At 28.9% G+C, this 26,195-nt stretch overlaps 1 protein-coding gene across 1 annotated transcript; it reads left to right on the top strand.

Moving 5' to 3' along the window:
- Positions 1 to 203: 203 nt before the first annotated feature.
- LOC107448358 (uncharacterized) lies at positions 204 to 25,834 on the top strand. Its single transcript, XM_087158488.1, has 3 exons — positions 204 to 306; positions 11,709 to 11,939; positions 25,415 to 25,834. Exons 2-3 carry the CDS (start codon positions 11,732 to 11,734, stop codon positions 25,717 to 25,719), a joined length of 513 nt encoding a protein of 170 aa, XP_087014614.1. The 5' UTR covers positions 204 to 306; positions 11,709 to 11,731; the 3' UTR covers positions 25,720 to 25,834.
- Positions 25,835 to 26,195: the final 361 nt, after the last annotated feature.

The raw sequence follows: 26,195 nt of genomic DNA, 5'->3' as shown, positions 1-26,195 counted from the left end.
ATATATCTATTTCTAAAATTATATATTTTGCAATGTACTTTTAAAATATTGATCCCATGTAATTTTATTTAATGACGTTCCACAATTTTCCGCTGAAGTGTGAAGTCATTTAGATTCAAGTCAATAGGTTTTCTAAAAAAATGTGTTGCCTTCTTTTCCCGAGGTCAGCACAGTCATTACATTTGGTACAGTTAATTTCTTTAAGACACAAACAAATTAAGCAAAATAAAAATTTAAAGTCATTGAAAAAATTTTTAAAATTTATATTTAGAATATTTTACATTGAAAATTCATTGTTTTCTTAAGGTATGTTTTATTTAAATAACTAATTTAATCTATAATTTGGATAGTTATAAAACTTATTTAGTTAATTGATAAAAGAAATATTTTCACTTATATAAAAATACATTTTTATAGTTTAAACTACATACTAATTGACTTGAGCAAAATGAAAATGAAATGGAGTTTTTATGTCGTAAGATTAATGTTCAAATTAAGGTTTAAACGAAATAATTTTTCACATTCTTATAATCACGCTTTTCCTCCAAATCTTGCATCATTTGTGTTACGACCACAATTATGATACCAAGCGTTCATTCGTAGAATAGCCCGCCTCTTGGCGATTTTTTAAAAAGTCGCCAAGTTGGCTGTTTTTACTGGGGTCAACGTTACTTCTTGATTATTATTATTAAAAAAACAATTTAAATTATTATAAATTTATCAAAATATTTTTTAATAGAATAAAAAATAACTCTGAAGAAAGTTAAAAATTCATTTGTCTATTCGCTAGCCATTTTCAACCGGTACCACACGAAAAAATTACAAACTGAAATAATAACGATAGTAAATGAAATAACGGTTAAAAAATTAAAAATAACGATGATTCTAACAGCAAGAGATCAAAAGCATAAATGGCGAAAAAATAAATTCTTTCACCTCGTTTCGAACGAAATCCAACTTTTTCGTAGGTATATATGTTACCGTTAAAGTATGAAATCCGTTATTTTATAGAATACCTAGTTATTCCATGAAATAACTGATCGTGTCCGTTAAAGTGTAAAACTCTCTTGTATTTCGCGTTTTAACTAGTTATTTCTTAGAATAACGATCTGCAGCCCGTTAAAGTGTAAAATAATCTATATCATAATCATATATCTCGCACAACAAATACATTTACCTTCCACCCCTACTACATTTATGAACTATTCAACAAAAAATGTTTTTGTTTTAGAAATAATGTTCTTTGTAATTCCAAGTGTCATTTTAGTAATCTTAGTTGTAACAAATGATTTTCTGGTACGTTTCCATAAATACCATTTATACGCTGTATAAATTAGATAAATTGCTTCTTTTTCATTTTAATTGTCTATCATTAGTTTATTTATAGAGTGCCTTGTTATTTCATTTTAGATCAATTGTTTAATTTACACTTTAACTATCTCTCATTAGTAAATTTATAGAATACCTAGTTATTTGATTGAATAACTAGTTAAAGTGTCAAATTAATAACATATTACACACTTTAACGGACACGATCAGTTATTTCATGGAATAACTAGATATTCTATGAAATAACTGCATTATATACTTTAACGGTAACATATATATCAAATAACCAATGAGGTTCAAGAATTTTGATGACTGTGATCGGACGTTCAAAATAATCTCACCCAAATATCCTCCGAAAACCTAGTTTGGCGAGATTTCAAAAACCTGCTCGGCGAAATTTTAAAAAATCACCACTGGTTGGGCTATTCTAGGATCCACCCCTAAGCGTCTCTGTAGCTTAACAAAAAAATAAATAAATGAAATAACTGAACAAAATTTTGGTTAAAGTGTATAATTAGGGTCCTCTTGGTTTGATAACAAATTTTAGTTGTAAAATTTTTCTGAAACTCAGTTTCTGATTACCATGATATTCTTTTCTTGTTGTCTCTGCTTTTAATGACGACAGCATCGGGTTACCACAATTTCTATTTACCGTTATGTGGTTGGTTCTTGGTTTATTTTCATATGTATATACATAGGCATGTTTTCAAATCAGCAAATATCAGAGGGGCCCCGATTCTACACTTCAACCAAATTTTTCTTTTTTAAATATGTGTTGTTATGAGCAAGATATTTTTATCTGTACACATTTGAAACAATATTTATTTTATACATGTATTTGTTTGGCCTTCCATTTTGAATGGAGATCCGAAATATTAGCAATAAAAAACGGATAGCTACTAGTGTTTAAAGTAGAAAGTAGTTTGTATATTTTAAGTTTATATTTATTAAGCCTTAGTAGCTTTTAAAGAGTGATTACCTTTTTTCCTGGATGTAATTTTTTATTTAATTTTTTGTGCATGCGTATTTTAAATAAATAAATAAAAATAAAAATATGTATAAAAATTAATAAAAAATAGCTGAGTTTATTTGCACCAGGATAAACGAAAAGTACCGGTGTTTCACCTCATTGTTTGCTTGGCATTAGTTCCAAAAACTTTTTTACGGAACGAAACCTTTTTTTTGACGATACAAAATTTTAATTTATAATAAAAAAACAGAGAAATTTGGAAAATGATATTGTCTCTAAAATTGTAAACAGAAAAGTATTATTTGCTCGTTTTTAAAATATATATATATTATTAACAGAACATTTTAAGTATTTTTTGTTAGCCGAACGCAAGTAGGTTTAATTATTCACTATTTTAATAAAAATAAACCAGCACAATGGTCATTAACCAAAAATAAATTAAGTAAAATAAGATAAATAGTTGCATTCATTCAAAAAATATAGTTATTTTTACTTATTAATTACTCTACAATGGGTTTACCAATAAACTTATAGATTGAATTTATTAATAGTTTCATTGGGTTAATTTATTAATAATTGATAAAACATCAGTTGCCTAAACTAACTTTATATCCAAGTTTGGAAAAAATATTAGTTCATAACAAATCTTTTATTGCTATTTATTTAACAATAATAGTACAAAGGAAAAGATTGTAAACTATATGAATTTTTTTCTATCAATACTATTTAGCACTATCTGCAACACAATTTAATAATACCTGTTATGTACCGTATATGTTTAACAAACTATTTTGCAACCATAATAGACTTCATTTTTGATATCTTCAATTGTATAATGAAAGATCTTAACACAGAAAAATTGATTGTCTAGGAAATTGTAACTTACAAAAAAAATTTCTTATAGTTAGAGGGGGATGAATTATAGTTAGAGATAATTTGTTTCTATTTCTCAGCCTTTATTTTCCAGGTTTATTTGTCTACTGAGTTGAATAGCCACTTATTCTAAAAAAATGACAAATGCTAGTAATAAGCTGTTATTTGTATCATCTTTATTTCAAAAAAAGTTAATTCTTGTCTCTCTGTATGATATATTATTTGTATCTATGTTATGATCGTACTAATTATAGTTGATGCTTGTAAGAAAAAGAAAATGATACTCTTTGTTACACAATGGTTAAAGCAACAGTACTTTTTACAAAGAAATATTAAAGATTAAATAAAGAGTCGTATATTCTCTTCTGAATGATTGCAGCGTTGTGAGTGAAAATTATCTTACAATTGAGGAATTTAGCAACTTATAAATCAGTAGTTAATAAACTAAGTCAAGTCATAGAATTTTTTTTTTGCTGCACATTGGTTTTATGATTTATTTCTGTGTTAAATGTTTCATACAGGATGTTCCTCTCTCGCCTATCTTAATATCTGCAAGGTTGCCGCAACAGAAAAGGAACACAAATAGTTGCTTTAAGTAGCCTCAAGAAGGAAAATAGTTGCCTAAAGCTACGAAAATAGTCGCCTGAACAGGGTCAAAAATTTATCAAAAATATTAGCCAAATAACTAAAATTATGGCTTATTTGTCATATACTATGATTAGGACTGGGTGATGTCAGAAATTTTAAATCGTGATACATCGCGATATAGCGATGTATCGCAACTTAGCATATGTTCAAAAATTACCTATGGCAGATCTTTAAATCAATCAAAAATAAATAAAAAGAAATAAATCTATTACCAAAAAAAATACTAATTCTAAACATATTCCACTATGACATCATTATCAATGCTTAATATTTTCAATTAAAATAATAAAGAAGTCAAAGTAAAAGCAAACCCAAGTTTTATTTCATTATTCTTAAATTAAAAATGATTTATTGGTTTAAAAATAACACTATACAAAATATTTTACATACATGCATTAAAAATTAAAAGAAAAAAAAAAACGAAAGTAGAAAACAAACCAAAGAAATGTTCACTTTTGAAGAAAAAAATATTTTTTTAAAATTATTTATTGAAAAAAAAACCTTGCTTTTGAAACATTATTAGACCCTCTTTTATTTAATTATTTAAAATAATAGAAAGTAGTATTGACTAATGGTCAAATTCTGCACTTAATAAATGTAAAAATATTTTTTCTTCTTTAGTTTCTTTTTTGAGAATAAAATCGACTAAAGATTTATTTGCTTAAAAATGATACTGACTATCTAAAAAATTATAAAAAAGACAAGTATCGAAAGAATTTTAATAAAAATTTTTTAAAAAAATACTTTAAGTACTATTGTTAAATTATTAAAAAGCGTCAAAACATTACCAAACTCTTAATTTAATTTTTAAAAAAATTATTTGTTTTAACTGCACTACGCATATGGTAGGTGGCAGTAAGTACGTGTTAGTGAGGGGACTGAAAAGTAACGTTCATTTTTGCGAAAAAACTTCGCTAAGAGTAAAAAAGTCTCCCAATAGTCGCCTATTCCTGAAATTAATTGCTTTTTTAGCCCTTTCAGGCAAAAAAAGTCGCCATAGTCACCAAAGGCCGAAAATAGTAGCAAATGGTCGCATTTTAGTAGTCTGTGGCAACCCTGTAATCTGTTTTAATTTTTTTTTAAACCTGAAGATGAAAAGAAAATCTACTTATCTGGATATTATTTAAATACGGAAGATATTGTTTAAATGGGGAAACAAACAAAAACTTTATCAATAACTATTGAGAAAATCAGGATTAAAAATACCAAATTAGTTTTATTATCTAATTAAATTACTTGGAGGTGTTTTGAATACCAGCCTTTCATATGCTAAATTTTTCGCTTACTTAACTCTTAATTTTTAAGATACGAAAGAGGCTTTGATGTTCTTAATCCGTTTATTTCCTTCAATTGTTTATTTTAATTCTTTTTCCGTTAATTGCTTATTGGGTATTCAAAATATTTAGATATTTTACCTCGTATCACTTAAATTTCAGTTGGAAACTTCAAGATGAAATGTATAAACACTATTAACCAAAAATGTTTTTTAATTTTACATTTTGATTAAATTAAGCTATAACTGTGTGACAATTTAAACTTTATTTATTATTTTTTGCTTAAATTCAATATAGCGATTGTTTTACAAAAGTTATTCAAAAGTTTGCTTTGAAATGTTTGGAATTAAAATTTATCAAAAGGACCAACTTTAAATAGTTTTAGTTTTTAATTAGAATCAGTAACTTATTTGTTACACTCTGTTAAATGAAAATATCATATTATGTAGTACGACTCGGATTCAAAATGTTAGAATAATCCATGCATGCATGCAAACTATATGTTTTAAGGAATTTATTTCCAATCAAATTGTGACACTAACTTAAAATGTGTTCATTTTTCAAAAAAGATAATAATTTCAAATATTATAATTGTTTTTTTTAATTATTATAATATTTAATTGGACCAAATTATTAGAATACAATACAATAATATTTGTATTTGAAAATTTTATGAGCAATCTCGTAAGAGTGTTAGATTTATTGCAGGTGATCATTTTAAAAAGAAATTTTTTTTGTATTTTATGTTTGGAGTTTTTTTAAAAATGAAATGCGTATGTGATATTCCAGAATCACTAAAACTACGAGTTGATGACTTACATCAACATGGTAAAAATCAACAATATATAACTAACTATTTGAATTGCTCCTAATCAAGCATTAGCAGAATCTTACAACAAGCAATATCGGGAAAAGGGGACGTTCAGAACAATAAGCGTTGCAATTGTCGACGAAAACAAAAACAAAAACAAAAAAAAAATGGCCAGAGATGACAGAAAAATGAAGGCTATGGTTAAAAAAGTTGTTTCCGGGGTGTACGATATTTACATCGGAAATGGAAAGAAAGAAAAACTGATGTTTCTAAATGGACGCCATTCAGATGTCTTCATCAATTTAAGTTAAGTAATTAAATTGTGTTCCAATCAATTAAGTAATTAAATTGTGTTCCAATCAATTAAGTAATTAAATTGTGTTCCAATCAATTAAGTAATTAAATTGTGTTCCAAAACATAACTACTTATGACTGTTAATCAAAAGCTTGCAAAAATGAGATGGTGCAAAACAGGATTGTTGTGTGACTCGCAGGATTGGGAAAGGATATTATTTAGTGACGAATCAAGGCTTTGAAATTTGGAAGATGAAATAAGAAGCATATAATAATGAACAGGGCTAAAAAAACTCAGAAATTTTACCCGTCCCCGAGGACGACTTGTTCAACAATGTACCCGTCCTCCTTTGAAACTAACCCGTAGCTTCTAAATAAATAAAAATATAATTTTCTCTTATTTATTACAAACTTTTATATAAATTGTACAATGAATTAGGAGTCACTAGGATTACAAATATAAGGATTACATTATACAGTAATAAAAGAAGTACTAGGTTGCTAATAATAACCCAGTATTTCTTTTATGAAATAGTTTAAATGACAAAGATCAAGTTATATGGAATGTCAATTTATCCGTGGGTACTTCGTTTTTTAAATGAATCAAATATGACGTTTGCCAGTTCCCCAATCAAACCAATGATTTACAGAGGTTTCTGCACCGAAATCTGAAAGGGGTTTTCCATTTAGGTAGATGTTCATAATTGCGTTTAACGCTTCTTGTTTAAGACCAGTACGTAATGTGTTTTTTTTTCATTGCTGAAAAGTCCCTTTTGACCGCTGCAGTACTCCCAGATAGAGAAAATATCAATTCCACCATGCCAAGTATGTTCCTGTATTTCTAGATTAGAGGGTCATTTTAGAAGTAAGGTGCTAGACTCTTGTAAAATAAAAAAAAATTGAAAATGTATCACGAACATTAACGGGAAAATGGCCATCCACGCGGACATCGGATTCGAGAAATACATTGTGCGCGGGGAATTTATGACCGCCGTGGACGGGCGAACGGGCTGTTTTTCGAGCCCTGATAAGGAACGTCTGCAACGTTCTGAAAAATAGGCAGCTAGTGTGATGGTACGGCTCATGAAAAAGAACAAATTAGTTTAATTGCCAAATTAAAGTATTTGGAAGTGTTTTGAATAGCAACCTTTTATCTACCTAATTTTTCGCCAACTTAATTCTTAATTTTTCAGGCATCCAAACAAGTTTTAAAGTTTTTAATATTGCTTTTTATGCTAGGTTTTTTCATGGGTTTTTCAAAATATTTTGTAACTTACTTCGGTTTTTTGTTTTGTTCTTTTGTAACAAAATTGTTATACATTGGTTGGTTGGTGGTTGGTTCTAATGCCTCTTGCCACACAGGCAAGCCTGCTTGGTGAAACAGAGCATATTTAAGGCAGAGTGTGCGTTTCTTGTTTTTCAGTGGCGCCATCTATGGCCAAGAATGCGACTTCTGCCACACCAAACGTCACACCCGTTTTATAGGGCGGACCCATTCATACATCCATTCATTCATCCACAGATCGTAATTTTGACCTGAATCAGTGAACAATCAATCTCCAATCCAGTACCCCCTGAGGTTATGGGAGCATGGAGGACTTTTGCGACTCGACAGATTTAACGTGCATCAGTCACTTTTACTACTCAGGGAGTCTTCGGCCGGCGGGGTTCGAACCCACGAACTCTCGGACATGGGCCCAGTGCCCTACCGACCTGGCTATCCCGGCCTATTTTTATACATAGTAGAAAAAAAATTATTTTTAGCTGGACATTTTAGTTACACAATAATTTTGGTTAATTTAAACTATTCTGATATTTTTAATTTGGTATTTGGCATGAGGGTAAATAGACCTGGAAGACTGCAACCTCAAAGAAAAAGTTAATTCATATATATATATATATCATGATATTTTCTGAATGATTTCATTATCAGAAGACTTGTTTGAGGATGATTTTATTTTCCAACAAGATTTAGCTTCGCCTCATACATCAAAATGAACTAAAATCTGGCCCGAGGAAAGCGAAACTTCAGTGCTACTGTGGCCAGCTGATTCATCAGATCTTTATCTAATTGAAAATGTATGCGGTATATAGAAAAGAAGGAAACTAAAGGAAGTTTTTCCTATGAACAAAGCTGAGCTAGTGCAGAACATTAAGTCTACTTAAGCTAATGTAAACAAAGAAGATTGCCAAAAACTTGCTTATTCCATTCAAGATCATTTATATGCAGTGATCAAAGCTAAAAGCGATGCTGCAAAATATTAAGTCTCTTTCTCCGTTTTTCATGGAATTTTAATATTTATAATATTTTGATTCTTTTTTTTAAAAAATGTATAATTAACCTATGTACTTACGATTCATTTTAATTTTTCGAAGCTTGAACATTCTGCAAAATATGTAGATTTGACTCTATAAAATAGTAATTTAATTTAAGTAACAAAAACATTACTTAAAGTAGGAGACTTTTTTAATGTCGAATATTTTAATTATTCTAATATTTTAAATCAGAGCTCTAATTAATTGAATAAACATATTGTCTTATTATTCAAACTAATGATAATAAGTCGATATCAAATAATAAATTTTGATCTATTTTAACGGACAACTAAAATCTTATCACTCACAATCAGTTGAAGTTTTGCATCACACAATGTATGTAATTATAAATAGTTTTACTGTACCATGATTTCAATATAAAGGGACATTAAATTACGTTAATTACACTTTCATCTAACCAAATTACTAAATTTATACGGATAAAGTAATTACCAAATTACTTTAACCGGATATAATGAGATACACACAAAACTTTGAAAATGGAAAATGCAATAGCAGTTTTTCGATGTAACGTAAGGTATTATCACTGACAGTAAAAGCTCAGTACTAGATAATCCTGTTTGTCTGATATAATTTGCCACGTTGAAACAGCAACGAGTTTGTGTTTGGCATGAAATTTACATATGAAACGGTAGCTCTGGTAGAATACTCAGTCGCTAACTTTGTTTCTTTTGGCAACTAAGATTTTAAAAGGCTTCCAAATGCAAATGTCTTTTTCACGGCTTTTCATTTCTATTTAGACTTTAATCACGGTCAGGTTTTTAGTTTATTCATAATTCGAAAGAAGATAAATAAATTGATTAAATAATATTTTTGCTAATCATAAATATTGCAGCAATATTCCTTAAAATTCGGACTTCGGCATGGTAACAGATATTTTCGGTATTTTCGGCATGGTAACAGATATTGAATACGCGTGTTAACAATCACGGGCTGTTTTTTAGATTATTCTTAGCAGGGATGATGGTAAAAAAAAATGATTAAACAGCCTTTTTGCTAATTATAAACATTGAATTTATGTTCTTTAAAAATCGGACTTATCGTGATTAAATACTGTAAAAAGTTATAAAAAATTGCAATTTTTTTTTTGTATAAGAACAGATGTTAAATACGCGTAATAAACATAGAGCAAACGATCATTACTGGACACAAGGTGACAAAGGCACACTAAATAAAACAGATGTCGATTTAAAAATAGTTCTCCAGTTTCCACTCGTTGGCAATTTTTTTCGTCATTAATGCTCCACGTGTGTATCTTCTTATTTTTTTCCTAATAAATATTGAATTATTATGGATATTTAATGATATTCAAAAAATTACGTTATTTAGCACTTGTTTCTCAAGGTTTTTCTTCATTTTAGAAATGAACCTTGTAATGTTTATTAAATTTTGAGAAATGCTTCAAAATAAAAAGATCACTTTAATCGTTTTTAATTACTTAAAGTTTTAAATTTTTTTAAAAAATGGCGCCATAAATAGCTTTTATGTAATGGGTAATGCTAAAATAGCAAAATCGAATTATTATGCGTTCCGATGATGGCCGATGATTTGAAAAATTCATTAAGAAAAATAAAAGAGATAGAACTGTACGGTTTACTGCGGCGTTCTGCATAGGAAATAAGCCTTTATTCTCACTAAGTTGCAAAACTTTTTTTACGGATGGAGAACTTAATGAAGAAGCAAAATTTAACACCATTTTTTGAAACAGCATGGTGCTGTCTATAAATAGTTAAACAGATGCCCATATAACTATTTCAGTTTGAATAGTTATTGGAAATATAACATGGAATGGTTTTTAGTTCTTTTAGTCAGAAGCTCTATTTCTTGATGGATTTGGTGATTTATCCTTAGGACACTCGGTATAACCCTAATCTTAAACAGAGAGTCGTCAAGTTCACATGAGTTCAAACATATTAAGTCAAGTTTACATATCACGTTAAGTTTACATATTTTAAAAGAATCGCGAATTTAAAATGTATAATAATCATATGGGGGACGAAGTTAATAAAAATTGTTATTTTTGATGCATAATATGTACGATGTGCATCAATATCAATATGATATTAGAATATCAATATGATATATCAATATAACGCGTTATGAAAATGGTGTATTGCGATCACTATATTAACCCTTAATAAATTTTTAAATATCGATGAAAAACTATTTTCCTCCCTATAGCTTGTGTGGAAGTTAATAACTTTAGAAAATACAAAAAGAAATTGAATGAATGGCTTTGCTTTTTTTTCCCTTATGAGCCACTATAAAGGTTTTGTGGGGTTAAGAAAAGATGCCATCACTGGGGAGCTATTTTATCTTGTGAGTTTTGCGTTCCCTTATTTGATAATTTTCTATCGAGTTTATTTGTAGTTATAATTACATAATTTATGAACTTGGTTATTTATAAGCACAGAAGTTCAAATTTATGAACAATTCTTTACAGTAGGTAAAATTCTGAAAATCCTACTCTCTTCAAGCAGTAAAAATGGACTTAAAAATCATAATAATTTTCGGTAATAAGTAAAATGAGTTTCTTTTTATAAATCAATTCCCATCCCAAAAATAGCATAATATTACTAGAAAAAAAACAGGGAGTACTATAAAGGGTTAAACAGAGACTATTCAAATTAAAAGGAATTTACATAAGTTTTAAAATAATTGTATATTGAAAACGTACAATTTATATGAAAAGTAGGATGTCGACAAAATTTCTTACCCTTTCATATGATATGTTTAATATATGGTACATCAACTAATTGAATGCATGCTATGTTCTACGCAACAGTATTTATACTGAGTTAAATATGTACTTATATCAAAAATAATATAAAGGGTGTTCCAAAATTATCTTTACAACTTACCTTACAAATTATCTTACAGACTGGAAGTGCTTAGGGCCACCAATGGTGCGCATGTTGAAGTGTACTGAAAAAAACTTTATTAGTTGCAGTAATGCATGCAAAAGACAAAATATAAATATCTTGTTTATTTTCGAAGTTATGAATTTTTGAAGTTGTAAAGAGAATTTTGGAACACCCTGTATTTATGATTGATTTTTTCCAATAATTGTCTAACTTGTTTAATAAAAAGGCAATGCTTGAGGAAATAAGTTAATGTATATCTATCTGTCACATGAGTGAAATTAGTGTATTGAATGTTATTTATTTAACAGATATGAACACCTGTAAATGAAATATGGACGAGGTATGTTGCAGGGAATGCCAGCACCATTTTCACAGACACAGTATTTGTGGGGGTAGGTGTGGTGGAGAATGGAATGCGCATAAGAGATATCCCAATTACATATCTGGATATACTGGAAACATTCCTATCAATCTGTGCTGGAAAGGTGATGAACACCCCTGCGAGACAAGAAATTTTATTTCCCAAAATGTAGCACCCGGTGAGTAGGAGAACAACATTCAAGCTTTCTGATCAAATAACACTAAAACGTTAAAAAATTTAGAGCGTGTTGAACAGTAAAACGTTTAATTTTGGTGCAGTTCTAATATGGTACTAAATTGAGCAATTTTCCACTGATTCGAATTTCTTAATACACGATACCATGGTTGTACTTAAAGTCAAAAATGATTAAATTTAATTCCGTATCAAGGTTGCGAAAAAATTTCACCGTATCACAGTAAAGGGCTCAGAAATCCGAATCCGTCGAGAAAAAAAATGTTTGGTTATTCAGAGAAATAACGTTTTTATATCCTATATTGTAACTTAAAATATCGTTTGAAACTAATTAATTAGTATATTTGACCTCTTGTACCTCTCCAAACTATTCAGAATGAGTCCCAGAGCATGAAGATTCGGTCATAAGATCAAAAATTCTTTAAGGTGGTCCGCTGTTTTGCGCACTGTACAGTTAATTATGTCTATACGTATGTACAATGTAAATGTATGCGTTATGTAAATACATGGTGTGTATAAATGTAAGTATGTAACACAATCCAGGTATTCAATTTCCAGAGGAAGCATTGCTATCCTCTTTAGGTTATTTAATTTGCATTTCTGGGATTATAAGTTAGCTTTTGACTTAAATGTCATTTCCTAACCCAGAAATATGACTTTCGTAACCTCACTGAAAGTAGTGCCAGTATTGGTATCGTTATTCAAAATTTCTAAATTTTGAGGCTTTACTTCTCACAGAAGATATTATTTGACTTGAAAAAATATTTTATAATGTCCACGAGAATTGGCCACTTCTGTCTATTTTTTGCCACTTTTGCTGTGAAAAAAAATTAACTCTATTCAGGCAGTGAGCTGTCACGATGAATAACTAGAAGTTGTTCCCCGGGTACCAGTATGGCTATTAGCTTGCCAGGGAAGCAAAGGAGGTCATTGCGCATTGTAGATCACATTGCCACAATATTGATGGTTACGAAATAGTGGAGCTTTAATCTCCAACACCCCATCCAGAGACCACAATGGGCTGTTGCGAGAATTCTTGCTTTCAATATGTTATGAGATGATGTAACAAATATCAAAAAATGTTTCGTACAATTTGGTATAATATTCCTATTGGTACTTAATCTTCGTATTTCTTTATCAAGAAAACAAAAATAGAGGTGGTTTATTTACAAAATGCTACAGTCCTTTCTTTAAAATACTGAATACGTGCTTTTTCAAAAGTTATAGGCCAATTTAAAATTTTCATAAAATAAAGAGAAATGAAAAATAATGATAATGAAAGAGACTTTTATAAAGTCAATACTAAGAAACATATATGAAAATATGATAATTTGAAAATTGGTAAGTTTTCTTTCGATATTTTAGCGAATAATAAAATTATTAGAGTTTAAATGTATTTTTAAGCAGTGTTCTAATGGAACTTTAACTGGGAACCAGACTTCGAGAAATGTATTGGAAATAAAAGCAGGTCACAGACGAAAATCAGACTCGTATCTTAAAGCCAAAATGGTCACAAGTGATAACATTGGCCAAACAGTATTCCATACTTCTTTTTAAAAGTACATTTTAGATGAGTTTTTAGTTTCGATATACATTTTAGTGTAATTTCTGAGTTAGATGTACATTTTAGCACTGTTCTAAAGAGACTTTTTATGCACATCACAGACAAAATTTTCAATCGGATCTAAGGCCAAAATGGAGTTAGTGTCCATCAGACTTTAGTGTCCATCATCTTTTTAGACGTACATTTTAGCTGAATTTCAGATTTAGATGCACATATTAGAATTGATCTAACGAGATTTTGTCATAAGCTGGGTAACCAGACTTCGTCAATATAATGCCTATAATGGCAATACACAGACAAAAATCTGTATAGAATAGTGTGTTAAAAGGATTGTCAAATGTTAGCCTATGAGCTAAACAAGTGAAAAAGTATAGTAAAAAAGAAACACACCCACAGAAATAGGCGAAGATAATAGGTGAAATTTGTACCTATCTCTGGTCAAAGGACAAGCAGCTGTTTAATTTATTGCAGACGCATAAACTGGGTCGTGGGCTCTTTCGTACCTTGGCGTTTGCAGCACGCGTGATGATGATTATTCGATGCAAGAGAAAAATGTAAGTCAACCGAACTTTAAACTTTCTAGCACCTAGCTAATGGAGAAAAAAGTGTTGTAACAGATATTTATTTATTGAAAAGGTTACATTTAAAAACACTGCAAAATTTACCTTTATATACAATGACCTTTATCAATGAATATAAGGACTAGATTTACTTTTATCACTGCTTTGTTTTATTTTAATTTTAATTGGCTTAAATTTCAATCTTTTAAAAAAAAGCATGGCATGTCTTACATTAAAACTTATCATTAATTCTAACGATTAAATATCATTACTAAATGTATCCATCATCAAAAACAGTGAAATATTTAAATTAATCTGCAGAATACATTGCAGTTAACTATAAAAATGCAATATATATATTCTGTTATTCTCATGAAAATGTTTATCTAATATTTAAAAAAAGTTTAAAGTTTCTTCTTATGTCATAAAAACGATATAATTATTACTCAAAGGAATTTTCTAAGCTATTCGCAAATTATCCTTCACCATGACTCGACATGTATTTATCAGTACTCCGTTTTATTTTGATTTTAGTTCTTTTTTTCTTCCACACAAACATGGCATATTTTAAATTAATACATCATTATTACTAACGATTAAATATCATTACCAAATGTTTCTATCAATAAAAACAGTGTAAATTTTAAATTAATCTGCGGCAACAGATTGCAATTAACCATAAGAATCATTATATATTCGGTAATCTTTATGAAAAGATTTATCCCTGATTTAAAAAAGCTTAAGCTTACTTCTTATGCCATGCAAAGATTTAATTATAACTGAAAATAATTTTTTCAAACTACGCAAATTAACATTACCATAAATAGACAAATATTTATCAATACTGTGTTTTATTTTAATTTTAATTGTTTCAATATTCAATAAAAACATGACATATTTTACATTAAAGCCCATCATTATTACTAAGGATTAAATATCATTACCAAATATATCCTTCATTAGCCAATTCTAAAACTCTAAACGTCATTTTATCATTCTGCAATCTTTTAAAATTTTATTTTTAATCCCCGTTTAGCCATCGTTCAGATTTAGGATTTTAACCTCATTATTTCGCTGCTTATTTTAATAGCCCACCTGAGCGACATCTCCGTATTCTTTTTTTGGGATTGTTTGAATAACAAGCGAAGATTACCGATAAAATGAAGCAGAAAACAAGAAATAATTCTCAGTAATGAGACGGTCGAAGAGTAGAGTTGAGTTGTCTCGGAAACCCTTAATTTAATCCACAAGAGAATTCTAAGAAGTTTTAGTCCTAAGGAATTATCATATGGCAACAATTTAGTTCTGGGAAAAAAGAAGAAAAGATACTTTCTTTATAAAATAATTGCGTCTTCTAAATAATTATTTTCCTAGATTTGTTTCATTTAATTTATATTTTCGTTTATGTTTATTCAAAACAGTCTTTACTTATTTAATTTATCTTTTACAACTATTATTCAAACTAATTCGAAAACTAATAATTTGATTTTAATAATGATTAAAATCCAGTTCAAGGTCTAATTGTTCAAGCTGTTACTTATTTTATAGTTGGATTGTGATATATTGCTTGAAAGCTGTAAAATAATTAAGTCGTTAACTAATTATTTTAATAATAACTGTAAAATAATAGCCGTTTTCGATAATAGTAAATAAAGTAAAACGGTTATTTTATTGTGAAAAATAAGCCCAAAAATTTTACAGATGAAAGCTCTAAGGATGGCTCCACTTTTTTTATCACGAAATCAATATTCAATCAATCAGTAGTAGTAAAGAAATAAAATGTGCGAGTGAAAAATCATACAATCATCGCATTATTCGAGCCTGGTGAACCTGCTAAACAGGCCAAATTACTGACACTTGTACCATCTGTTTTATATCGGTGAAATTTCGGAAAGATAGTGATATAAAGGGATGCGGATATTTTTGTATAAAGTGAATAAATGAATGTGGAAGTATGATGCTATAATGGCGTAATAGTTTGATTATTTTCCTATAATCGTTAATAGCACAAAATCAGCAAAGGCAATCTAAAAGATGGTAAATAAATTTCCGCATTGATTAGCTTTTGCGCTTGTATGTATTATTTAGTTTTAGTTCATTACTCAATTGCTTATTTTTTTAATATAATAGTCAGAACTTAACGGATTTTAATTTCGGAAACTTATTCTGTAATTTAATAAGTAATTTCTAATGTTAATAATAATATTGTCCATAAGTGTATCTTCTTAGTCTTACTCGCATTATGCAAATAAATCACGGCTGGTAACATAAAAAAGCGAGAATGTAAACAATGTGATGGGATATATTTTAAGTATATTACAAAATAAACAGCCGCTTTCTTAGTATTTGTGCGACGATTTATACTTTCTTTGTGACGGTATAAGAAATTCAAATACGAAAAGGTAGAGAAGAAATTTTCTATATGTGAATGTGTTCCAACATTTCAAATATCCGCACGTTTTCGACAACATTGAAAGTGGAATATTTCCTTCTTTTTATGTTTTTGGAGAGTTCTTTGAAGTTGAAGCGTAGCTTTTCAGCTGAATAATGAAAGACTTGTTTTGGTCTGAGAGTATACTCATGGTAAAGAAAAATTCTCGAAGGAAAAAGTTCCTTTGCTGAGATGCAACGACAAATATTAAACATAAAATAATAAAATATTAACTAAGTTACAGTATCAGGATTATTTTTGACATTTGAATCAAAATAATATTGAGGTTGTTTGTGACATTTAAGTCAAAATAGTATTGAGATTGTTTTTGACATATGAATCGAAGTAATATTGAGGTTGTTTTTGACATTTGAAAAGAAATAATATTGAAGTTATTTTTGACATTTGAATCAAAATAATACTGGAGTTATTTTTGACATTTGAATCGAAAGAATATTGAGGTTGTTTTTGACTTTTTAATTGAAATAATATTGAGGTTGTTTTTGACATTTAAATCGAAATAGTGTTGAGTTGTTTTTTTACATTTAAATAATATTGAGGTAGTTTTTGACATTTGAATTGAAATAATATTAAGGTTGTTTTTGACACTTAAATAAAAATAATGATGTTTCGACATTAGAATCAAAATATGGTGATAAAGTGTCATTGGAATTTCGATTTAGAATAAAATGTCATATTTTTGAAGGAGCTGTGATGGTTCAATAATTTTGAAAAATGAGCTATTATTGTGTAGGAATAGTATTTGATCCCAAGTGTTAAACCCAGACAACTTCAGATGAACTTTAGAACATTTGAAACAGTTACAGTGGTTTGATCGCAATACAATGCCACCATAATGCTGTCGATCACGCATCCGGGAGTCTTAACTTCTATGTCTTCTCTGGCCTACAATGGGGGACTGCGGGAATGATGCATCTATATTAAATGAAAATTATGCATTATTTAACTTCGAAGTCGAATTTGATTTAGCGTAATAACATCATTACATTAATTTTTCGTTTTTATATGTACTTGCAAGGAAAAAAAATAATACATCAAGACTCTAACACAATACTCATCATAGTAGATACCCCCATTTTTAACCACTATTTTATTTACTTAGTTTATTGCATTATAAATTAGTTCGCATGTGGGTTTGAATTATTTTGTTGTTTTGCATAACTTTGAATTTAAAGAACAAATCATATCTTTTAGGAAAGCTGCTAAAGAAAAAACTTGTGCTCCTGCGTGCCATCAAATCTGCTTACATTTTATTTTGCAACTCAAAAACAAAATGAGACTGCAAAATTGGCTAACATATTTAGTCTTTTTTCTGCATATTTCACAAATTGTAACTCAAATTATAGGACAATTTTTTTTGATACATTAAAAAAAAATAGTTAAAATGTGAAACTTGAGCCTTTTTAGTGAATTAGCATTTCATTTGTTAAGGATTTCCAAGTAACAAAATTGAAATTTGCTAGCATAGAACAAACATCAATCCATTCCAAGACTCTGATAATTTCTTTGTCACTTTATTGGTAATGCAGTACTGCATAGTCTTGTCCCATATTCAACTTAATTTTCCAGACTATAAAAATTATTCTAATACATGGTGAAAAAAGACTTCAATCTATGATAATTGCTCCAATATATAGTTGTCATTAACATATCATAAGGAGTGATAACATTAAAAGACGAATTTATTTTTAGTTAAGTATTATAAAAAACTCATCCATGATAATTTTATATGTTGAGCGAGTGAACTTGAATAAATTTTCATGAAATGCGCAGGTTGCCGTAAAAATATTTCAAAATAGAAAAATAAGAGATTTTGCGAAAACCAGTAAATTATAAACGCCAACATAGTGGAATATCATCTTAACTTCAACCAAAAAATCAAAACAAACATTTACAATGGACATGGGTATTATGGAAGTTAAACTTCTTCAAACTAAATTGTATCATTAAAATAAGTATTAAAAAAAGTTTGTCATGAATCTAGTGTAATTAGACAGCTATTATTTTAATCTTAAACCGATAATTTTTTTTTATTTATCAAATCAGCCGATTATTAGGTTCACGGTTTATTTTAACATTTTGTAATTACGAATCCTCTATCTTTATTTTGTGTTGGAGCTTTTCTTCATCTACCTATCACATGGCCATGTAGTTAATTCGAAGGTTGATTTAACAGAAAACAGCATTCAACAGCTATTATCAGCATGCGTGTATATTTGTGAAATTATGCTAACTAAAAGGAACGATATGTAGGATTTTTTTTAAAAAAAACTCGAGTATGCACAATTGATTCAGATCTTTTGCATGGGAGTGTACGGAATTTAACGTAAATTTGCTAAATCTCTATTATATCTTTATTACATAAAAATAAATTATCTTGGATTTTTTTCTTTAAAACAAAATGAAAAATGCATTAAGGTAATGCTATTACGTATCCCTATTTTATATAATTAAGTCTCGTACAGTCTTAAAATATCATTTATCCAGTTTCTTATTTTATACTGGAAAATTTAATTTTAAAATCATTTCAAACATTGTTTTTTTTTAATTATTTCTCGGTGAATGGAATCGAATTTATTTCAGTATAAACCAAGAACTTAATTTTAGTGCTGATACCCAAGATAAGTTTTTGTATTACTGATGATAGTTTTTCTTTCCTTTTTTTCTCTCTCTAGTTTTTGCACAGAATAAGAAACTAAATGCAATTTATGTAGCTGGTTTTGTCGTTAATTGGAAAATTGAATTTCATCTTTGCGCCGAAGATATAATTCCCAAATTGAATTAACGTCTGGAAAGATCGTATGAATATTTTTTTTTAAAAAAAGAAAATTTAATTAATATGCATACTGCTTTGCAAGTTTTTAAAAGGAAATTAGAAATTTAAAGTATAGGAGTTAAACACAAAAGGGAAAGGTACAATTTCACTTTTAATTATTCTCACAGATGTTTAGATAATTTAATGAAATTGTTTGAATTTCAATCTAAAATAATTAGTAGAAGTATTCTTTTGAAATCATTTAAACTTTTTAATGAAACTTGCAACACGTGTCAAAAAAACTAATTAAATTTGTTAAACACTAAAAATATTTTTGCAGTTTAAAATGTAATTACAAAACAAAATGAATGCAATTTTAAATTTTCTTTGATATCTGACATTTAAAAATGTAATAAAACCAAGCAACTTAATGATAATAATGACTATGACTAACAAAATAATGATTATGATTAGCAAAATAAACACTAAAAACAATAATTGATGGCTATCAAAGATAATTAAATTTATTTAATTGTGTATAACTTTTGTTAAGCCACTTATAATAATTTATTATACCAATACTTTAAATAAATTATTTATTATGACGGCTCGCTTTCAAGTAATGAAGAGGTTTCTTTTTCATCGTTTTAATTTTTAGTAATAAATCGTCTTACAATTTTAGATAACAATGGGGAACAAATTATTTGTTGCATTTATACAAATACTTGATCTTTTACCTAATGTGAACATAGGGATTGCAAATCTGAAACTAGTTTTGCTCCTAAGGCTAATAATTTTTTTTTAAAATCTCAATTTTAGTCTGTTTTTTATTGAAATATACAAGTAAAAAACGCTATATACTAAACAGGGGGTCGAGTAAATGTTGCGACAAACGTCTAGGGGAGTTGGAGCATATCATAAGGAATAAAACTGCATAGGAACCCACACGCAGAAATGTTGTCGCATAAGACTAGGGCTCGCTTCCCTGCTATGATCTGTTAAGAAGCACATGAAGAAACAGCTCATAGCAGGGAAGAGACCCTAGCAGGCAGAATATGAAGACTTTTCAGGGCATGGATCCCTAAGCAGTTTTCATCTAACTACCCCAGAGGTTTGTCGCAACATTTACACGACCACCTTGTTAAATATAATGTTTTTAAACCTATACATCTCGTTAAAAAACAGACCGAAAATGTCATTTAGAAAACTTCTGTAGCTTCGAGCGAGAAACCGATTGCAGATTTGAAATCAACCATGCGAATGCATCTAATATCTGCTAAAAAATATCACGCAACAGAAAACAGAAAAAAATTGTTCCCTGTTTAATCTACGAAACAGTTCACAATTCCTGTTCTTCATCTTATAATCAACATAATATGTAATCACTTTTTTCTCTTCTGAAGCACTTCAGACAAATTACTTTAATATTTTTTTTCCTGTTATTTTTTAACCATATCATATTGTCTATATCATATGTACAGCCATATGTCTGTGCAGATCCATGTGCCCGTCCATATCAGATTGCAATATAGTACCTTATATGTATCTTTTCCGATTCATAAGATAATTATCAAAAAATTACTTTTTCTCTTCTTCACTTTTGTCATCGATAGAGGATAAAAGGTCCATTTCATACGATAATAATCACAATTTATTTTTCCCATTCTTCATTACTTTCGGTATCGAAAGTGTAAAACAGTTCCAATTCATAAGTTATTCATCATGGAAAACTCATTTTTCCTATTCTTCATCACTTTCGTCATCTACAGTACAACAAAGTTTCAATTCATAAAATAACCATCATAACAATTTATTTTTCCAGTTCTTCATTACTTTCGTCATTTATAGAGCATAACAGTTCCAAATCATAAGATAATCACCACAACTATTTATGTTTCCTGTTCTTCATTACTTTCCTCATCTAAAGAGCAACAAAGCTTTAATTCATTAAAAAAAAATCAATAATCGCAACAATTTATTTTTCCTGTTCTTCATCACTACCGTCATCTGAAGAGCCTAATAATTCCAATTTATAAGATAATCATTGCAACATTTATTTTTCCTGTTCTTCATTACTTTTTTCATTGCAGCATAACAGGTATTTTTCGAGAAATGCATCTCAGTAGATAATCAACATTGCAGCTTCTTTTTCATATTCTGCATCACGCATAGGTTTTAAATTGTTTCGCATCGAATCAGTTACAGATGATAGTTTATTTTTCCTGCTCTGCATCTCATGAAATACTTTAAATTCTATGCAAAACTTCATTAGATTGTACCAATTCTATCTAAGAGACTGCAAAATTGCGATACTTTCACAAGATTAAGTTTGAAATGTCGAACACACATGGAATATTTAAGGCCAAAAAATGTACCCGGGAATGTAAACATAGATGGTGCATAAAAAATAATGAACAAAGAAATGCATAGTATAACAAAAAATTATATGTGGTACACAAAAAGCACATCTAATATGGCCTACAAAAAAAGAAACCTAATGAAGTTTTATACGCTTAAAAGTCATAGAAATTGTTGGAACTTTATTCTTCCTACTAACTCATGTCTCTTAAAATAAATATTTCTAACAAAAAATTCTATATTTTAAATAGAATAGATATTTAGATTATATAACATATGATTTTATTCTGTAATTCTTCAATTGAAAATTTTTATTTGATTAAACAAAAAATGTACATGTTTGCTATTTTGTAAATCAAAATCAAATAAATTGTATGTTCGAATTAAATAAAATATTTAAGAGAAATAAAATTTTATGCATGTCGAAGCTTCTACAACAAATTATCTGAATGTACAAATGAAATGATATTAAAGTAAATATTAACTCCAGTTTTCACATGCTTAAATATTCAAGCGTTTTACAAAGTTCTGAGTAATACACACGCTTTAAAATGGAACTTCGTACGAAGTTTTTAACGATTCATATGGAAATTACGTTGGACAGTAATGAATATTTGGAGACGCGAGTATTTGTATCAGTAAATCTTAATTATATGAATAATTTAAAGAATAAACTGACTTATATTATAAACTTTATGCGTTCTTTTAACCTAGCCTTTCATCACTAAGAGTAATAATCAGTATAACGTTAATATATAATACATTCTATCAAACATTTCACTACCCTTTATATTAAGTTTTAGATTGTGAGCATGTTTAAATAGTTTGTACAAGCACGTTACCTTCGTACGAAATGATTCTTTGGAAGCTTGTTTCAAGAGCCCGTTATTAGCTTAGAAATTATTTTATTTTCATTTTAGTGCTTGATGCCACTTTTCAATTTAAGACATTTTCCACTTCATCCATTTATTTTTGAGACTAATTTATTGATCTAAAAAATGGGTATACATTTACACTTGATTAAATGTCTGGATGTTTTAAAAAACATGCTTGCTAAAGATTTAAAAAAAAATGAAAAATAATGCACTTTAAAAAATTCCAGATCAAATTACGGTATAAAGTACTGGCTCTTTGTTCATCATCCTTCAAAATCCGTTTTACCATAAAATCCACTTTCACCAAAAAATCCATTTTTACCGTAAAATACTACACTGTAAATATTACAGTACTACTAATTTAATTAAAGTCAATTAGCGATTTTAGAGTAATTATTACTGTAAAAATTACTGTATATCAGATTTTGGTTTCGTAACATGTTCCAGTAAAAATGGATTTTACGGTAAAAAGTTTCGCACCTCGTGTGCCGGTATTTTTTACCGTTATTTAATCTGGAATTGTTTACATTGTGGCTGAAAGTACCCTTCAATATGAAGTAACGTAAGTCAACTGTAAGAACTCAATATTTGGCTTGTGTTAGTTGGTTATGGGATTACAAAATCTAAAATAAATTTATTTCCGCTACTTCAAACATTTACTAGAGAAGTATCTCTTTTTAAATTTTTTTAAAACTTAACTTAGAGTAAAAAAATTAAAAACTTTTAATTTAATGTTTGATTGTCAATTAGCAAGTTCAAATTTCAAAATACAATGTCTTTTATTTATTTCTATGCAGAAATACAGACTGCACAGTAGTAACAGTAAATACAATATTCAAGTTCATTGTTGCGAATAATTTCATCTAATTATAAATATTTCTGCTAAATTGTCATCAGTAAATAACAATAAAGTTAAATACAAGATATTATCAACATAATAAATATTATCAACCCAAATGCAATCGAAAATTTTCCAAATAGGATTATTCGAGAAACTGCTAAATATAGTAACTAACACTGCTTTTTTTGCTCAGCCTACGTTTCAGACAATTTTGAAGTTGATGTCGTAATTCCCTAACTTAAGTAAGATCCAGGGAATTTACCGGAAAATGAACATTTTTTAGAGGACATTTCCCAATAATTTTAATTTTCGGAGCATAACGTTTTTTTTTAAAACAAGTTTATCGTTAATTTTAATTTATTTAGTTTCATCGAGGCGCGTTTTAAAAGCATAACTATGAAAACTTATGAAATACTAATCAGGTGACGAAGTCCCATTACGTCCATGTTAATATTTGAGTTTATCTGACTTAACGAATGAAAAAATAATTAAATAATAAGGAATGTGCAGGAAATCCCGTTTTCGATACATGAAAGTTTTAGGATAGCAAACATCAACTTATAAGGGCCATCCTCACTGCATGTAATTCACGCACTTTAGATCGCCATCAAGGGAGAATGAGAACCTGATTGTTGAAATATATTTTCTCTCAAAAATTCTCCTTCTCGATAGACGACGGTTACATGAATTCCTTTGATGAAATTCCTTACTTGAAACTATTTTACTCGCTCAAATATATTGGGCATTTTCCCCCACTAAATTATTCGTTAATTTTTATTATATTTTTTGCTATTATATTACCAATTCATTATATAATATAATTTTTCTTTTACTTAAATACTTCGTGCTTATCAAAATAGGATCCCCGATTACAAAGTGTCATCACATTCAAGCCAAGCATCATAAAATTGTTCTAGGAACTGTTTTTATTTTTTAAAAAAAATTAATGCCTACACTATCAGAAATAAAACTTTCTACCTTTGACAATTTGGAAGCTCTTTAAACTGTATTTCGTTAACAATGAGAATCATTTCGTCGCAAAATTACGTGTTTTGTGAGGAAACAAGATTTCTCGAATGTAGGAGGAAAATGTTTTCTGAACTCGGAAAACTCATCGATATCTCGCTTCGTCAAATTTCCGACAGTAATTCATAGTTTGACGAAATTAGAATAACGAAGTGTGAAATTTTTTTATTGACTTTGGCGAAATTAGCTTCCTTGAAGGAATGAAGAGAGTCAATTTGACGAAATTCTCGCTTTGGAGCATATATCAAGAAGCGGTTTCGTCAAAAACGAAGGAAGTATCGTATGAGTATCCATTTTTTACAATGTCTAGGAAGAAGAAGTGACTTCTTAGGTACTTTACGCTTATTAAAAATTAATCATCGAATCGATATTTTGTTTTAAAGTCCCTGAATTCACAACATGAATAAGTGCCTCTCATCATTCTAGTATTCAAGATCGTGAATAAATTTTGCCAAAAAACTGTTTATGAATGGTTGACTGATTTTTGACAGTAACAAGCTGCAAATCTAAAAAAAAAACCGATGTATTCCTCTGCTTACGTAATGATTACGAGACGATGTATTAGAAGGCCTAATATTCTAGGAATTTATAGAGATTTTTATTCAAATTTAAGCGAAATTTTAACATTCAAAAGAATTTTATGGGATTTATAAAGTTTAACATTGTGAGCATTAAAAATATCGCCAGTTGTTATTTTTTTGGGTGGCATGATTGTGGCATATTCCAAATTAATTTGTTAGTTGTTTCGTTGAAAGTTAAATAGAAAGAACACGTAATAATGTGAATGCTACAAGTATAATAATATTGAATGGCGCGCTTTTCTAATTTTAGGTGAAAAAATCAATTTGAAGTAGTAACCCGGAAGTCTTACCTCTAGTGCCCAAGTGCCTCTAGTGCTAGTTTTAACCTCTAGTGCCATCTGTGCTTAGCTTGGAACGGACAACCATCCATACAAATCCATTAGAATATAAGTTAATAATTTATTTGCTTGCTGATTTTATGTTCGATTTAAAATAATTCCATTTTTCAGTAAATACGTTTTACGTGGTGCATTCATCCCAATATTTGCCTGATGGTTCTCTAGAGTTACCTAAAGTGCACTCACAAATACCTGAATCAATGTTGCACACCATTGCCAAATATTCTAACCATCCTCATATTGTAAGCGAATGTAAGCCGTGCAACCATGGTTTTTCAGGAATGCCAGATTGTAAAGGAGAAAGCCGAGCTTTTGGTAACAATGCGACATGCGGATGTGGTAGAAATTTTGTCGACTATCGAGTAACTCCTCCAGGTTCTAGCTACTACAATTTAAAATGCGGAAAAATGGTATAATATAAAAGAAATGTTCACTATCAGACTTCAGACAACCAACTATGGCTGATTTTGTTGTTTAATATTTCAATAACGCGTTGCTCTGCAATAAAGTATTCTGCCACTTAATAGTTATGTTTATCTTTTTCTTCTTATATATGTGTAATAAATGATCTATAAAAATCCGGGGTTCCATTGAATGCCTATAAAAATTAAGAAAAGTGTTAAATTTTTACCTAGTCACTATACAAATTTCCTAAGCGTTATATAATATGGCAGATGCTCATTAGGTGAAGTATTAAATATATTAACTAAATACCGGTACTGATACTATAATATCATACGGAGGAAAAGTAAATAATCAATAGCTTTACTTTATTAGATCGAGCAAAATACGCTTTTAAAAGTTCATTCCATCAAAATAAAATAATAAATAAGTACGAATCACTACAAAACGAAGAAAATTGTGATTACCGCTGGTTACCCATTGGCAAAAT

This window comes from Parasteatoda tepidariorum, chromosome 3 (assembly GCF_982258835.1).
Source record: "Parasteatoda tepidariorum strain Cologne lab strain chromosome 3, Ptep-v5.0, whole genome shotgun sequence".
NCBI classification, from domain to species: Eukaryota; Metazoa; Arthropoda; class Arachnida; order Araneae; family Theridiidae; genus Parasteatoda; species Parasteatoda tepidariorum.
Note: the sequence above shows the minus strand (reverse complement) of the source record. Positions and strands in the feature narration are given on the sequence as shown.

What these genes read in the sequence shown, in the direction of transcription:
- LOC107448358 (XM_087158488.1), top strand. Translation starts at nt 11,732, where the DNA reads ATGGACGAGGTATGTTGCAGGGAATGCCAGCACCATTTTCACAGACAC. An exon ending in TTCCCAAAATGTAGCACCCG is followed by an intron (nt 11,940 to 25,414) that starts GTGAGTAGGAGA and finishes TCCATTTTTCAG; the next exon opens with TAAATACGTTTTACGTGGTG.